Here is a 16352-nt window from a genome sequence, read left to right as displayed (position 1 = left end):
CCACTCTTTTGTTGACTATGAGAGCCACTCCATTTCTTTTACGGGATTCCTGCCCGCAGCAGTAGATATGATAGTCATCTGAACTGAATTCGCCCATTCCCGTCCATTTTAGTTCACTGATGCCTAGGATGTCAATGTTTATTCTTGCCATCTCATTTTTGACCACATCCAGCTTACCAAGGTTCATGGTTCTTACATTCCAGGTTCCTATGCAATACTTTTCTTTACAGCATTGGACTTTCCTTTCGCTTCCAGGCATATCCGCAACCGAGCGTCATTTTGGCTTTGGCCCAGCCGCTTCATCAGCTCTGGATCTACTTGTACTTGTCCTCCGCTCTTCCCCAGTAGCATGTTGGACGCCTTCCGACCTGAGGGGCTCATCTTCCAGCGTCATAACTTTTATATGCCTGTTGTCTTTGTCCATGGAGTTTTCTTGGCAGGGATACTGGAGTGGGTTGCCAGTTCCTCCTCCAGGTGGATCACGTTTGGTCCAAACTCTCCACTATGACCTGTCCATCTTGGGTGGCCCTGCACGGCATAGCTCATAGCTTCCCTGAGTAATTCAAGCCCCTTCGCCACGACAAGGCAGTGATCCATGAAGGGGACACATAGCTAGTGCTGCATAAATTCTCAACTCTCCTTTTAATAAGTTGAGAAAGCTTAAACGACAGCTGTATCTCAATGGCAGAAATGATTACCGTAACTCTCCCCTGAAGTCACCAGCACACGAAATTGATATACTGTTAAAGAGAGCCAAAATAAATCACTCTTTCGCGTGTAAATTACTTTGCTCTCTTGTCTACTCTTTCCCTTACATTTTTTCACTATATTAAAGATTCCTCAAAATTTTCTCCTATGTAACTTAGATAACTAAATATTGTAACTTCGACCTCAAAAACTAAAAGCATATGCTAGGCTATCATTGTTTGGAATGATGGGGAGAGAAAAATGCCATAATTTACTAAGACCACTGCTGAGCAGAACTCCAATGTGAAACACTTCAACTCTTATTTTCACTAGAAGTATTTTAAAGCAGGCATTCAATAAAGAAACAAAATTAAAATTCAGATTCAGGGTCTATTATCTAGTGATAAACTATTTCCCATTCAGTCTTCCTGTTATTGGTTAACAGCTGTAGTTCTACACAAAAGCAGCTGTATCACTATATAACAATGGTTCTCAAACCATGACCACCACTGCATGCTGGTAAGTCTTAGTAGGTTGCCAGTCCTATATACTCTTCAGGAGTAAACTGAACACAGTAGAACTAAGCTCTGAACAAATATGCACAGCATCAGGCTGCCTGTGAAGGATTCCCAGGACCCACTGTAGGATCCAATGTCTTGTTTCTGATCTGTACAAGCATAAGATTAAATGACTCTGAACCACACTCTGGGGCCCCACAATAAGAGATGCAATCTGAGAACAGATTAGTAACAGGAGAAACAGCACTGGAAAATGGAAAAAAGAGTGGTTTTGTAACACCTTTTTATACTCCAATATCCTTACAGATACAAAGAAACATATTTTGCTTATTTTACAGTATGGGTAATTCTTTAGTTACCAATGTAACATTTGTAAGCTTCTTTACATATATATAACATTAGGCACAGCACATACTCTGATGAACATTAAACTGTTTGTTGGCTGCCTTGATCTACCCTACAAAAATAATCAAGAAATACACCACAGATAGTTTAAATGCTTTCTTTTTAAAGGTAAAGGGACCCCTGACCGTTAGGTCCAGTTGCGGATGACTCTGGGGTTGCAGCGTTCTTCTTGCTTTATTGGCCGAGGGAGCCGGCGTACAGCTTCCGGGTCATGTGGCCAGCATGACTAAGCCGCTTCTGGCGAACCAGAGCAATGCACAGAAACGCCGTTTACCTTCCTGCCACAGCGGTACTTATTTAGCTACTTGCACTTTTGGGCGTGCTTTCAAACTGCTAGGTTGGCAGGAGCTGGGACCAAGCAATGGGAGCTCACCCCACCGCAGGGTTTTGAACCGCCAACCTTCTGATCGGCAAGCCTAACTTGAATAAGTATTTTCTCTTAAATTATGGATTTTTTCCCCATCTGTGGTAATATATATGTTTCATAGGCAAGTGTTGAATACATGTTATTTTACTCATGTGTAAAATATCATTTTGAAAAACTGTTGCTTGGGAAATTATCTTTAAAGTGATATGAAAATGAAAAAATGAGTCTGTAGGGTGACATTTTCATGGAATTATCCAGTTCTCCAAGTATCTGCTGTTTGTGCATTTATAAAAAATATTATGTTGTCCCTTTTCTCATGCAATGGAAAGCCATTTTCCAATGGCAACACTTTAACTTTGTGCTTTTCACAGCTGCATCACCACTTGGAAATATATAGAAGATTTTATTTTTAATGTAATACCATACAAATAAAATTGAAGCTTTGACTTAAAATTTAGGTGAGAAAAACCCATGCAGGAATTCAGAGATCTGCTTCAGCCACAACATTAATCCATAGTTTAAAATGAACTTTGTTGAATGCACGCAAGTGCTTTGCTCCTCCCCAAGGCCTCACTATGTTGCATGGGAACAAGTAAGGTACATGCATTTTTTCACGCCCTATTTATTTTTGACCCACCCACCACTAGTATGTGGGCCCTAGAAGGTTGGGGAAGTTCCAATCCATCTCTCAATCTGAAATAGTTCCCCCACCAATGTTCAGTATAATTTGGAATATACTACACAATTTAATACAAACATGTCACTGAGATCATCAACAACTGGAAGAACTAATTTCATTATCAGACAACCCATCTCAATTTATAAATACAGTACTGAATTTGATCCCACTTTCAGCACATTTTTGAGAAACAAGTACCCGGTTAGCTACTCTATATAACAATATACCAGCCATAAATTTCACTTCAGCAGTCATACTTGAATAAGTGATTTATACAAGAAACCAAATCAGATTATAAACTCTGCCATGCATACCCTAACAAAGTTGGGATGCCAGAGTTACTCAGTGTACTTTTTCCATCTACAGTTGTTTTGGACAGAAAATACATTCCTGTACAGCTGTGTTCATGAAAAAACAGCTATATTTTAGGATTTTTTAAATAAAAAAACCTCAAATAGAATGATCTTATCTTCCAATTTAATTCCAACTCCGCAGCCAAACCACAGTCTCACTCAAAATGCCAAGAAAACCATGAGTTTAGTTGATACACTATTTATTTAAAACTTTGTTTCTAGCAAGCAAGTATGATTACAATCAGAATTGTGATCACAAACTCATTATGTCTAAAATATCAAGAGCCAATATTAACTCAAAAGGCAGAGTTCAATCTCCAAGGACAACAGCCGCTGTGATGATGGGGATGAATTATTTAATTCTATATGTGCAAATGTGAATAAATACCAAACTCCACTTATAAAGGCTGGCAAGCTCCCAATTTTTATTGCTACCCTCCTTGTGTTTACAAAGGTAATCAGAAAAACCTTTCTGGAATGTTGAACAGCCTCCCTGCTGCCAGGCACAGCTGGAAGAAGTGCTACTGTGTACTCATGCAGGCCTATGAGTCAGGGCCACTGAACTGCTTATGCCAGCAAAATCATAAAGTGAGCATAGGCCAAATATCTGCCTGAGAAAAAGTTACTGAAACCATTAGCTGCAGGCAGTCACACAACTGTATCCTGTCTTAACAAGCCAGGATTCGCATGGGCTGCATAGAAGCACATGGAGCCCCTTCGCTGCCACTTCGCTCCTCTTTTCATGCTAGTGGTGACACGAATCTGTTAGCTGCAGTTAAACCATAGCTTCCCACTACATGCAAACATGGACCATGGCTTCCAAACAAGCCAGATTCACAATCCAATTTGAAATTGTATCTCCGAGATCCTTTTTGAGAAGGGGACACCAGACTGCACACAGCATTCCAAATAAAGTACAGAGGCTGTAATAATGCATCAGCAAAGAAGGAATGAACCACACCTCACTCAAACTAATCAATAATGTAAACAAGCATTGTTTGCTCCTCATTTTCTGAGAAATATTAAGTGGAACATAAAAAGCAGAAACAGAACTAGTGATGAGTTAAAATGTCAAATAGCTAGGACTTACCAGTCACCTGTTTTCTTAGTTTTTCGATTTCTTCTTTTAGGCTTTTAATTTCTAAATCTTTGCTTGCTGTTAATGGACCATCTACAGTTGAATAATGCAGGGCCTGGATTGTTTGCGTGGACTCTTTTTTAAAAAATAAATGGAGGGAAAGGGACACTTGTGAGAGACTGCATCCACAAGTTTCGGTCCAGTTATTGCGCGTATAGGAGTTCTTGGACCTTGAGACCTCACATAAAATACTGCCCAAGGAATACCCAAGGCAGTGTCTATGGCCTGGCAGATGTCAAAAACACATATCATCTCTTTCAAGGCTGCAATCCTACCCCCCATTTACGTGTGAACGAGCCCCCCTGAATGTAATATGACATTTCAGAATAGATATTGTGAGGATTGCACTATTATCTCTCTTCTTCTCTAGAAAATATCTGATTCCTTCTCCAAAATTCCTAGTTGGAGGACTTCTCAGTACTTCACTCAGAGTATCAAAGGCAAAGCTTCTAGTTTATAATTCATCCTACTGTCTTCCACCTCTTACTAATCCACTTGATACTTCTATGGGGAACCTTGTGCTGAGATTCCTGCTTTGCAGGGGATTGAACTATATTGTCCTCAGGATCTCTTCCAACTCTACAATTCTATTGTTTCTTCCTAGGTTCAGAACCTTATTCTTATCCTCATACCTAAGTGTTCCCCCCCAAATACTGCCATTTACCCTCCAATTCCACTTTTCACTTAATCATCACTACCAGCAGTTTGATCACATTGCTTTCCTTTTCTGTTGCCATACTAAGTTCCCTTTCTTTCTGAATGGTGCTTAACATTTCAATTCCAAAATCAAATACACTTATTCTTGTGCCTTCTCTCCTTTTCTTCATACCTTCTCACGTTCTGTGCTCCACCAGCAAGAATATCCTCATAAAGCTTTCTTCTACCCCTCATCTCTTCCCCTTTGCTTTAACTCTTCTTGGCTATGAATTTCTTGTATTCACATGCTTTTAAATCTTCCTTCAAAACCCATCTCCTTTCTTCAGCCTTCCACAACTAATTGCCTTGACCATACAACTTTAAAGTGTATAGAAGGAAAAGTGTAAGCCATGGACAAAGCCTGGCTCAGATTTAGTTTTGTGCAGTGCTAAGTCATTTATAGATATTTTTGAAAAATCATAATAAGATGATTAGTTGATAATGATCATACTGTCTTTTTTAAATCTTCCAATTTCTGCTTGCAAAATATAGTATTTTTACAAAGCCGCAACTATGGCAAACTTGGTATGTTATTACTCATGTTATATATGGGTAATATATACCACTTTTTATCCAATGAATATATTAAATGAATTTAATTCAAATAAATGATTAAAGATCCTTCTTATAGGAATACCTTGTAGTTTTCTGCTAAGTTCAAGTTTTTCCTGCTCCAGGCGCTTTATTCGCCTCTCATATGCTTCTGTTGCTAAGGTATCCTCAAGTGTCCTTTGAACGTTGGCATCAAGATCCATAGCCCGTTGCCCAGCTGCGTATCTTAGACTACTGCGGTCCGAAAGGACACTGCAAAGATAGAAACATGAAAAAGCCAACTTACTCATTATTCCAGCAGTTCAACTATTTTAAGTTTCAAATTAGGATAATTTAATTCATTAAAAAAACCCTGCATGCAACATTTGCAAATTACTCTAAAATAAAGGCATCATATACTTTTTTTTTTAGGTGGTACAGGTTCTGCCTATTTCACACATTATGTAATGGCAAACTTTGATTTGCCACTCCATGTATTCACAACAGGCAGTTGCACCAGTCATGGCATCCTGAAGAATGCACCTGTATGGTACAGTGTTTGCAAACACTGCCGAAAACACACATTACATTCTTAAACTTGGGTACAACCTACACACACTGACCCAGGAGAAAGTTCCACTGAATTAATGGAGCTTACTTCTGAAATAGTCCGGTATAGGATTGCACTGTTAAAAACATTTTATGTGTACATCTAAATAATGTAGTGAACGAAGTGACCTACTGTGTAGGCTCTGCCTTATAAGTGCAAGCCACATGGTGTCATCAGATGATCAGTTCTCCCCATAGCTACCAGTAAATAAATTGTGCCTGAACATTTTGTTGTGTCATTATGATCCAGCAAACTACTATTTCTCACTTCACTGAAGAAAGCAAGCAATACCTAGCCTCTTATTTTATTTGTATTCAGCCATCATTCAAGCAATAGAACGGAAACAAAAATAATTTACATGTGTACATTTGAATGGGAGGAGAAATATGTCTGTTATCAACATTACATTAGAATGCATGCTTTATGTGACAACTGTAAATATGATAAACTTGCCTTCTTCTAGATTAAAGTATACAAAGTCTCTTGAAAACCCAAGGCTTCTACTCACCAGCTACTTGTATATGTGAATCCTACAAAGGGCAGATGATGGCCAGAAAATGCAGTATGTGTTGGTGGGGGCATTGTCTCCTATGGGATAAAAGCATGTTAAATTTGATGTCATTAGTTTGCCCCCCCCCCAAAAAAAGCTGATATATTACATCTGAATCAACTGAGCACTCTTCCAGGGCAAACAGCAAATATCCTTAGGATATAAATTAATATTAGTATATTTCCCCTATTCTTGGTGATTGCAATGTGATTGAGCTGAAAAAAGCAACATGGAACCAATGCAGCTCTCTTTTCTGGGCCTTGATGATACTGCAGTCCCCTTTCTAGCTCAGGGCTTCTCATTCTCGGTAGCACTCAGCAATCAAAAGTAGAGAGGTATATTGCGAAAAAGCAGCCTGAAGACTGCATGTCATTGGGGAGTAGTGGGACCAACTCTATGGAACTCCCTCCCAACAGAAATAAGGCAAGTACCTGCTAAGTTTCAGGTGCCTCGTTAATTTTTTTAATTCCAGGAGGACTTTGCACTATGAATTACTAATGTTTGATATACGTTTCATATTTTGTATGTTTTGTATTTTTATTTTGTAAGCTGATTTGGGACCCAGATGGTGAAAATGAAGTATACATTTTTAAAATGAAAACATAAATATTCTATATGCTTTCTCTCCTGGGAAGGCAGGCAAGCTTTTTTAAAAAAAACCTCATTGTTATTTTAAGCCTTCTTTGCAAGTCAGCATGCATCTAACACACCATAAAAACACATTTTAAAAAACAAACAGAAACCCCCCTCAATTATGGCTTATTTTGTACTTCTTTCAGCTATTAAAACAGGAAGGTACCTTCTTGAAATCTAAAGTAATCTGATATAAATGCTGTATTTTGGGGTATTCAGTCCAAAAAATGGGATTGGGAGATCAAAATTTGCAGACGTTGCTCTGGAGTAACTTACAGAATTCTTTAAACAATCATCATCTACATCAAAATTTGATGTATCTGTTGGACTGCTAACTTCAGGGATGTAAGGTGCTTCGCAGTTTCGAATGTTATCCCAGTCAATCCCAGAAAAAAATGGGTGGCCTTTGAAGTCTTCTATTCCATTCTGCCCAAGTCTATGCTCTCTGCTACAAATGAGTCTTCGAATTAGGTCCTTGGCATTTTCAGACACATCCGTCATTTGGACAGGAAACTGAAACCTCTCCTTAAATAAAAAAAGATGGGAAAATTAGGACCATACTGTGAAACAAAACAAAACAAAACAAAACAGTTCAGTGTTATAAATAGAAAAGTGCCATATTTCCTAGTATCTCTGTGGCAATTTCTTTATAATTGAACCAAGACAACAGCACCTGGTCCACTCACTAATGTATGTGTTTATAAATGCAGCCTCAGTGGCTAGTTGGACTTCTTAACGGAAAAACAGTGGCAGTGTCTTAAATTCATTTCTCCTGCAATTATTTTACAGTTAAATATGTTAATTTTGTCAAGCATACAGCACTCCATTACTCAATGAATTATCCAATCACTTTCCAATAATGTCACACAGCCAACATATATTCATATGCAGTGATTATAGGACTTCTACTATGTCCAAACTAAAAATATCATTATAAAGTAAAACCTGAACATCTGAGGTCAACAAAGGCAGTACTCTAGGCATTGAAGCAGCTAAAAGCCAAGTCTATTAGTTTATTGAAGCCAACATATTCTCTTGATGAAACAATCAATGTTAACATCTTAAAGACTATAAAGCACTAAGCAGAATTGTTGGTCATCTGTTCACAAATATTGTCCCACTCACTTTGTGGTTCATTATCTTTCCATATGTCTCCACCAAGGATTCTGCGTAAAAGGGTGTTTCACCATAAAGCATTTCATACATGCAAACACCAAGGGACCACCAGTCGCATTCAGGACCGTACTTTCCTTTCCCATCTTCCATGGCTTGCAGGATTTCTGGAGAGATATAATCTGGTGTTCCAACTGCCACTGAAGACTGAACCTGAAGGGACAATAAATTCTATTATTAAAATGATCTATAATATTATGTGTGTTTCTGTACTGGTGTGAATATCTAAATTTCTGATTTGATACGGTTACTGAGGACCCGAATGGGTTGGGTTATGCCCCTTGTCACGCGACAGAGAACCTATCAAATTTACGCTTCAGGTAAGACCAATCATTCTTTTCATGTGGTAATTTGCCCAAGGAGATTAAAATAAAAGAGGTAGCTTGCCAGCAGGCCATGGTAATGTTACAGGCAACACAAGCCTCTAATAAAACATTTCCTCTCCATTACAATATTTACTTAAAATCAGTATTCTTATTTAGTTCCCAACACTTGAAGCGAAAAGCTGTGTGTGTCTATATTCCTATAGTCTTGTCTTTTATTTCTTCCAGACAATTTCAAACATTTTAGGAGTCTTCCACACCAATGAACCTTTTTATTAATGTCAATGGGTCCATTTTGAGTAAAATTTAATTGAATACCACAGGACCCCAAATTCTGTAGGATGCTGCATTTAAAAAGATACAGCAAATAAGCTTCACTTCTCCTGACATGTATTTATTTTACAGATATACTGTATATAATTACAGATAGCTTTTTGCTATAATGAATGAAATAGACAGAGGACTGAAGTAATGAAATTTATTAAACATGAATGGACAATAATGGTGAAAAGGGAATCAATCTAATCAATTAGTCACCCAGATAAAATGTGTCCCTTTTATGGTGTAAGTGTAATTACATTGCCATAAAACTACAATTTTTACAGAGGTATATATTAAGAAATATATCAGATATATTATCAAAAATTGTAGTGGCAGACTAGGGCAGTGTTTTTCAACCTTTTTTGGGCAAAGGCACACTTGTTTCATGAAAAAAATCACGAGGCACACCACCATTAGAAAATGTTAAAAAAAATTAACTCTGTGCCTATATTGACTATATATAAAGTAATTTTTCAATTTTTCCCACGGCACACCAGGCAACATCTCGCGGCACACTAGTGTGCCACGGAACAGTGGTTGAAAAACACTGGACTAGGGACATAAATGAAGGTGACTAAAACTATACTTTAGCTTTGTTTTTATTATTATTTACCGTTCCATCTTCCATCAGTTTCAGACAAGAACCAAAATCTGCTAACCGAATATGTCCATTCATATCCATCAGGATGTTGTCTGGCTTGATGTCCCTATAAAAGAAATTGATTTAAGTCATTCCATGTTGATTTTCATTATATTGAGACAAGTGCAATAAAACATTTTGCATTCAAAATTATTTGTATATCAGTTTGGAGACAACTGAGACTAAAACGTATTTCTCTGAGGGGCCATCATCTGATTAAAGAAATCTTAAGTCAATTAATTGTATAGCATTTTATCAATTAATACATCATCAATTTAAATGTGCATCTAAATTTTCATATGATGTTAAAACAGTTCTAAACAGCTTTTTTATTTTTTGAAAAATGATGATACTTGCATGTGCCACAATAAGCATAACCTTAGCAGGAGCAATCCTTCAGAAGTCACCTGCAGTTCCACAAATGCTTTATTTTTTAAGTAAAACGTTAAATAAAATCTGCTGCACAATTAATTGGCAGCATCCTTCTGGTTGATCAGAGCTATGGCAAAGAGGTCCTTCCCACATGTTTCTAAGCAGAAAAAAACTTGTAATTGATTGGACTGCCCTTTAAGGCAATCCCAGGATGAAACCTTGCACCCCAACTGTTATTATGAGGGCTAACTTGCTTTCACTGTATTGGCCTAGAAAGGCCGCCTTGAAATGCAGTCTGAGCATGCTCAGAGCTGTTCCCTAAAGCCATGCCCATACCTCAAAGCATAGTATTTGCAGATAGCCAGGAGAAAGGTGTGGTTGCAAGTTTGAGAAGTTTGTTTTTTAAATTAATATTTATTTAGAGAAAATTATGGTAGAGAGAGCATCTTTCTATACCGTCTACTTTTTGCTTAATCATTTGCAGTTATTTTGATGTTTTGCATTCCTGTTTTTCTTTGTTGAAAAATGCTGTGTGTTTGGCTTCTGTGAGAACAAGATGCTGGACCAGATGGGCCTTTGACCTGATGCATAGGCTCTGCTGCAGTGATTATACAATGTACAATAGGCTGGAGAGAAACTGTTTACTCTGATTATTCCTTATTTACCAAAAATAATCCACCTCAGAAATTTTACATATCTATAAATACTCAACAAGGAAATACAGAATCATTTAAGAGTAGTCAGTGAATACTCTTGGAAAGCAGAGCTTTCCAAACTTTTCATGTTGGTGACACACTTTTTAGACATGCATCATTTCGCGACACAGTAATTCAGTTTTAATAGCAAACCAGAGGTTAAATTAACCCCTTTCCAAGAGTTCACGTAACACACCGACACCCTAATGTGTCACAACGCACAGTTTGGAAAGCTCTGATCTCAAGTAAAACACATGCTGATTGATACTAGCATGAGAAAAATATGTGATAGTATATATGTAACTCATGGCACATTTTGGTAAAATATTCTGTTATTAAATAAATTTTGTTCCTAAAGCATGTACTTTTCTTTATACTAAATTCTTTTGACGAGACTTTATTCTGAAAAATAGTGAAGTATCTGCTTTATGGTATCTGGCTTTCTTTATGAATTTAAAATACTAACAAAGCAAGCAATAACACACAACGGGATATACATTCACCAGCCAACATACGCACGCCTTGGGTGTGCTCAGTTACTGATGTTTATTCATAAAAATACACACACACACACTGTACAAATCTTGGCCAGGGAATGCATGCCTCGTCATGTTTCACTGCACTTACAAAATAGTCTCTTGAAAAAACACCCTAGTTTAATATACAAAAGGGAAAGGGAGGGAAGTATAATGAGAAGGTTTGTTAGATGCAGGTTATATATAGACATTCCTATAATTCTAGCTACACGTATGTTCACTTTTATGGCACCCATATCCATAATGGATAATTGATTCAAAAGTTGTGGCTTATTTATAATCATTCCTACCAGAAAAACTGATTTAAATCCAGACTAAAAAACAACAACAACACAGGGGTGCTTTCAAGTAAGTTTTACACAGAGTACACCTATTGGAATTAATAGACCTAATTTAGTCATATTAAATAATTTCAATGGGTCTACTCTGCATAAAACGTAGTTGAATATCAAGTCTGATATTCAACTAGCTGAAAATCAACTAGCTGGCCTGTGCCACGCCTTGCTGTGGCTCTCCCCTCCCCCCCCCCATTCTCGCCTGGTTTCCCCACAGCTTATCCCCACGAACTTCCATGTGGCCCATTTCAGCCTTCCCTCCCCCCCATTTTTGCCTGGTTTCCCACACGTTATCCCGATGAACTTCTGCCTGCCTCCCCTCCGTCTTTGCCCCCGTTTTTGCCTGCCGCCCCACAGCTTCTCCCGTTGAACTCCCGCCTGGTTCCTCTCCGTATTTCCCATTTTTGACTGCCTCCCCACAGCTTATCCCGTAGAACTTCTGCCTGCCTCCTCTCCGTCTTTGCCGTTTTCGCCTGCCTCCCCACAGCTTCTCCTGTTGAACTTCCACCTGTCTCCTCTCTGTCTTTGCCCCCATTTTCGCCTGCCTCCTCACAACTTCTCCTGTTGAATTTCCGCCTACCTTCTCTCCATATTTCCGTTTTTGCCTGCCTCCCCACAGTTTCTCCCGTTTAACTCCTGCCTGCCTCCTGTTCGTCTTTCCCCCATTTTGCCTTCTTCCCCACAGCTTACCCCGCTGAACTTACGCCTGCCTCCTGTTTGTCTTTCCCCCCGTTTTCGCCTTCCTCCCCACAGCTTATCCCATTGAACTCTCGCCTGGCATCTCTCCGTCTCCCATATTGCCATGGAACGTTGTGTCCAAATTTGAAGGCAATCGGTCAAGCGGTTACAGAGCAAGGCTTTAGCCAACAAACACCCAGCTTGAACATTTTTTTATATATAGATTTGTCTGGTAACAATGAGCATAAGAATTAAATGAGGTAGATAATGTACATAACTTTTGAATCCCTAATCAATGACCTGAAAAAATGTGCCCATCAGGGGAAATGTACAGTACATGTATCTTGAGTTAGAGGAACTAACATACACAAACCACTTCCTAATAAACAGGACAAATATGTCTAAGTTTGTCCTATACCTTTACACATTTCTAGTTGTCATCACATACCATGAAATGCAAAGTCAGCCCCAGAGGCACCATTTGGTCAGCCCTCTGGTCAGCCCCAGAGGCACCATTTGCCTGTGGAGCTTGTAGCTACTGCTGCAACCAACAGCTGTGAAAACCTTTGGGAGGCAGAGATGCCAGAGGGCATCAGAGGAGGGAGGGAAGGAAAGAGGGACAGAGGCCAGTGTTGCCCATGGCACACCTGACTGTCATTCAAGGCCCTCCAGGGTGCCACAGCACACTGGTTGAAAACCACTGGCATATACAGTTATATTTGCATAGTAGTCAAATGAACAAGCTCCTCCTTCTTTAGCCCCACAAATGTTGCAAGAAAGAGATTAACAAACATTCAGGTGGATAAATTTCTTTGAATGTCTAATGATATATTTGTATACATTCATAAAGATGTCCCAGCACAAATTTGCAACATAATATAGTTAAGAAATATTTTTCAGTTATCAATAAAATATCTGAATGAGATCTTTGCAAAAAGGCTGTTTTTCTAATTTTAATTTATATTTTATCATCAGGTAGGGCAATGCACTGCAAAATTCAACCACCACATCATCCCAATGGTTACTGATTACGCCATGTGAAAACCATAGTGTCTGACAAAAGAGGTATGGTGCTATTATTAAACCAAAACTCATTCTGAGGAAACAGGTTGAATTTAAGAACTGCAGCAAGCACCAAGGGAAATTAGTAAACATGTTACTAGCTGATCCAATTTGTAAAGCTCAAGGAGTAGACAATTGTAAGGAAATGAGATAAATAATCTTGAGCTGAAACATGACAAATTGTAACAATTATGGAATACTATTCCAAGGCTCTGGAGGTTAGCACGCCATTCGTTAATCAAAGCTAATCCTGAATTACAATGTTCAATTATTTGCAGGGCTTCCGTTTCAATTTTGTGTTTCCACAAGATGGTGATTGCATTTTTTCAGAAGTCTCTCAACCTAATTTAAAGTACAGTAAATAACAAACTTATTTTGCAAACCTTAGTTTCATTAGACAAATGCCGTTTCCATTTCCTTTAGTTTGTTAGAAAACATGTGCTCCATACAATCACCATAAACAAGATCATATTATTGCTCTTACAGAAATTTTGTTATGATGTGTAAAAAAGAAAGAAAATGTGGCCTGTCGTTTTCACAAAAGCTGTTTATCAAACTGAAACCCCACAAACCCCACCCTAAAGTCCTAAAATAATTCCATTACACTTTCCAAGAGCTTCACATTAGCAATGTGGGCATAGGCAGTACTCTACAAATTCCTGCTATAACCATTCTCATGTTAAATGAAATGAGGTCTCACAAAACTTATGAATACAGTGGTACCTCGGGTTACATACCTGCCCTGATCCGTCCCGGGGTGCTGTTTGCACCCCAAAAAGTCCATAACCCGAGTGGCGATATCGGACATGCGCGAAAATGTGATGTCGTGCTTCTGCGCATGCGCAAAAGGTGCAGAACACTTTTGCGCATGCTCGCCGGGCGAAACCCAGAAGTAAATACTTCCGGGTTTGCCGTGTTTGGAACCCGAAAAAACGCAACCCGAAGCACATGTAACTCAAGGTATGACTGTATTATATTAATTCAAAATATGTATACCATGCCTCTCTACTAACAAGCTTCCAAAGGTGGTTTACAAAATCAACGTAACACCATTAACAATAAAATCCAATTAAGACAATTGAAAAAAATCAAATCGTAAAATCCAATTTAAGGAAACAGCAGCAATATATAGCAGCAATGGGGGGGGCACTTTTTGAACCTTAACTTGTCCCTCAAGTCTCCTTTATGAAGGCAGGAACTAGAAGGAAGTTTCCTTGAGGTATTTTTTTGTCTTGCTCTAAACCACAGAGCCTAGGGTTTGCCAATCAGAAGGTCGGTGGTTCAAATCCCTGTGACGTGGTGAGCTCCTGTTGCTCAGTCCCTGCTCTTGCCAACCTAGCAGTTCGAAAGCACGTCAAAGTGCAAATAGATAAATAGGTACCATGCCGGCGGGAAAGTAAACGGCACTTCTGTGCGCTGCTTTGGTTCACCAGAAGCGGCTTAGTCATGCTGGCCACATGACCCGGAAGCTGTACGCCGGCTCCCTCAGCCAGTAACGCGAGATGAGCGCTGCAACCCCCGAGTCGTCCATGACTGGACCTAACAGTCAGGGGTCCCTTTATCTTTACCTAACTGATTGACCATGTAAGCTGCACTGAGAATTTGTTGAAGGATGGGGTATAAATATCCAAATTCAACAAATAAATACATCATTACATATAATTTACAAACATACAAGAAAGCAACCACGGGTTGCTTCTAAGCCAGTGGTAGGACATTTAAACCACTGCATTAACCTTCAGGCCTAGCAAGACTCTCCAACTGTAGTTATTGCCAAAGTATTCTTAATTTAAAATTCAGTTTTCTTTGACATTAAATGTCATAAATCATTAACCATCAACATTCAAAACGTACCGCTAGATTATCGGAAGAGCCTAAAACACAAGGATCCAACTTACTTAATATTAAACTCATTTTTTTTCTTTCAAGAATGAAAATGACATAATAAACCTAAAGTACTTCTGTGATTTAACTTTCTGCTTTTAGTATAACAGCCATCTATACAGCCTGGCTGCAAGGGTGGGAGTATTCTTGCTTTTCAAATGTGTACAGCTGCCCAATATTATTCTTGATTTAGCCATCCTGCTTGCTGTCTTTCAAGCTAGGCTCTGCATTCCTCAAAGGAAATTTTACACCAACAAAATGCTCCAGAGGATTCACCCATTTGATTCAGCAATTTAAAGGATTACGGCTTTCAAGTTACAGTTTCCATACTGTGGTGCAGATTCTAAAATGCAATTTATAGGATGCCTGGCTTCTACAATCTCCCATATAAATAAATTAATACATATTTTTTTAACATGCAGGATATAGTATGATGTGTTGCTATAACAACATAAAAGAGGAAACAGGCAATGCAAAGTCTATACAGTAGTGCCTTCCCCAAACTGCTGTTCTTCAGATGTTTTGGGCTACAACTTCCATAACTCCTAATCAAAATTGATAATGGTCAGGAATGGGAGTGGAACACATAATGTAAACCAGAGGCCCTACACTGCCTACCTCTGAATTACCAATTGTATAAATGTAGGCAAATGAATAAAGGTAATTTAATCACCCATGCAAATATTTATATCCAGATTGAACAGAGTTCCAGGAGAAAACCTACCTGGTAGTAGCAAGGAAAAGAAAAGGAAGACAGAAAAACAACCAGAAAAAACTGTAGCATGAAGTATACTATGAAGCTGGGTTGGTAAGTCAACCATGGTTAGGATACAAACCTTGTTATTGAAAATATAAGTATTGTAGACAACTTGTTAATACCACTAACACAAGTCTGTAGCATGGTTTAAAGATTAAATAATTAAAGTCTGCTAAGTATAAGGCTAATTCATGTGAGAGCTTTTAGACCCGCGTGGTAGTAGGAGTTGCTGGCTGATAAAAGAGTAAAAAGAATAATCTCCTTAAGAATGTTACATCCATCTGTGGATACCATCTGTCAAAGGAATCCTGAAAAGGAGAAGCTACAGAGGAATCCAAAATACGTTCAGCTGTTATAATATAAATTGCTACCTGATACTGTAACCCCAGTCTTTAGAAAGACTTTCACC

At 38.6% G+C, this 16352-nt stretch overlaps 1 protein-coding gene across 1 annotated transcript in view; it reads right to left on the bottom strand.

Annotated features, from left to right (window-relative positions):
- CDC42BPA (CDC42 binding protein kinase alpha) overlaps positions 1 to 16352 on the bottom strand; it is a 150449-nt gene that overhangs the window by 70712 nt on the left and 63385 nt on the right. Inside the window, 6 exon segments of the mRNA XM_033144641.1 lie at positions 4100 to 4222; positions 5481 to 5647; positions 6493 to 6572; positions 7444 to 7692; positions 8293 to 8493; positions 9598 to 9691. Coding sequence (XP_033000532.1) covers positions 4100 to 4222; positions 5481 to 5647; positions 6493 to 6572; positions 7444 to 7692; positions 8293 to 8493; positions 9598 to 9691 — 914 coding nt within the window.

The sequence above is a fragment of the Lacerta agilis genome, chromosome 3 (genome assembly GCF_009819535.1).
Source record: "Lacerta agilis isolate rLacAgi1 chromosome 3, rLacAgi1.pri, whole genome shotgun sequence".
Taxonomy (NCBI): domain Eukaryota; kingdom Metazoa; phylum Chordata; class Lepidosauria; order Squamata; family Lacertidae; genus Lacerta; species Lacerta agilis.
This window is presented reverse-complemented; position numbering and strand designations above follow the sequence as displayed.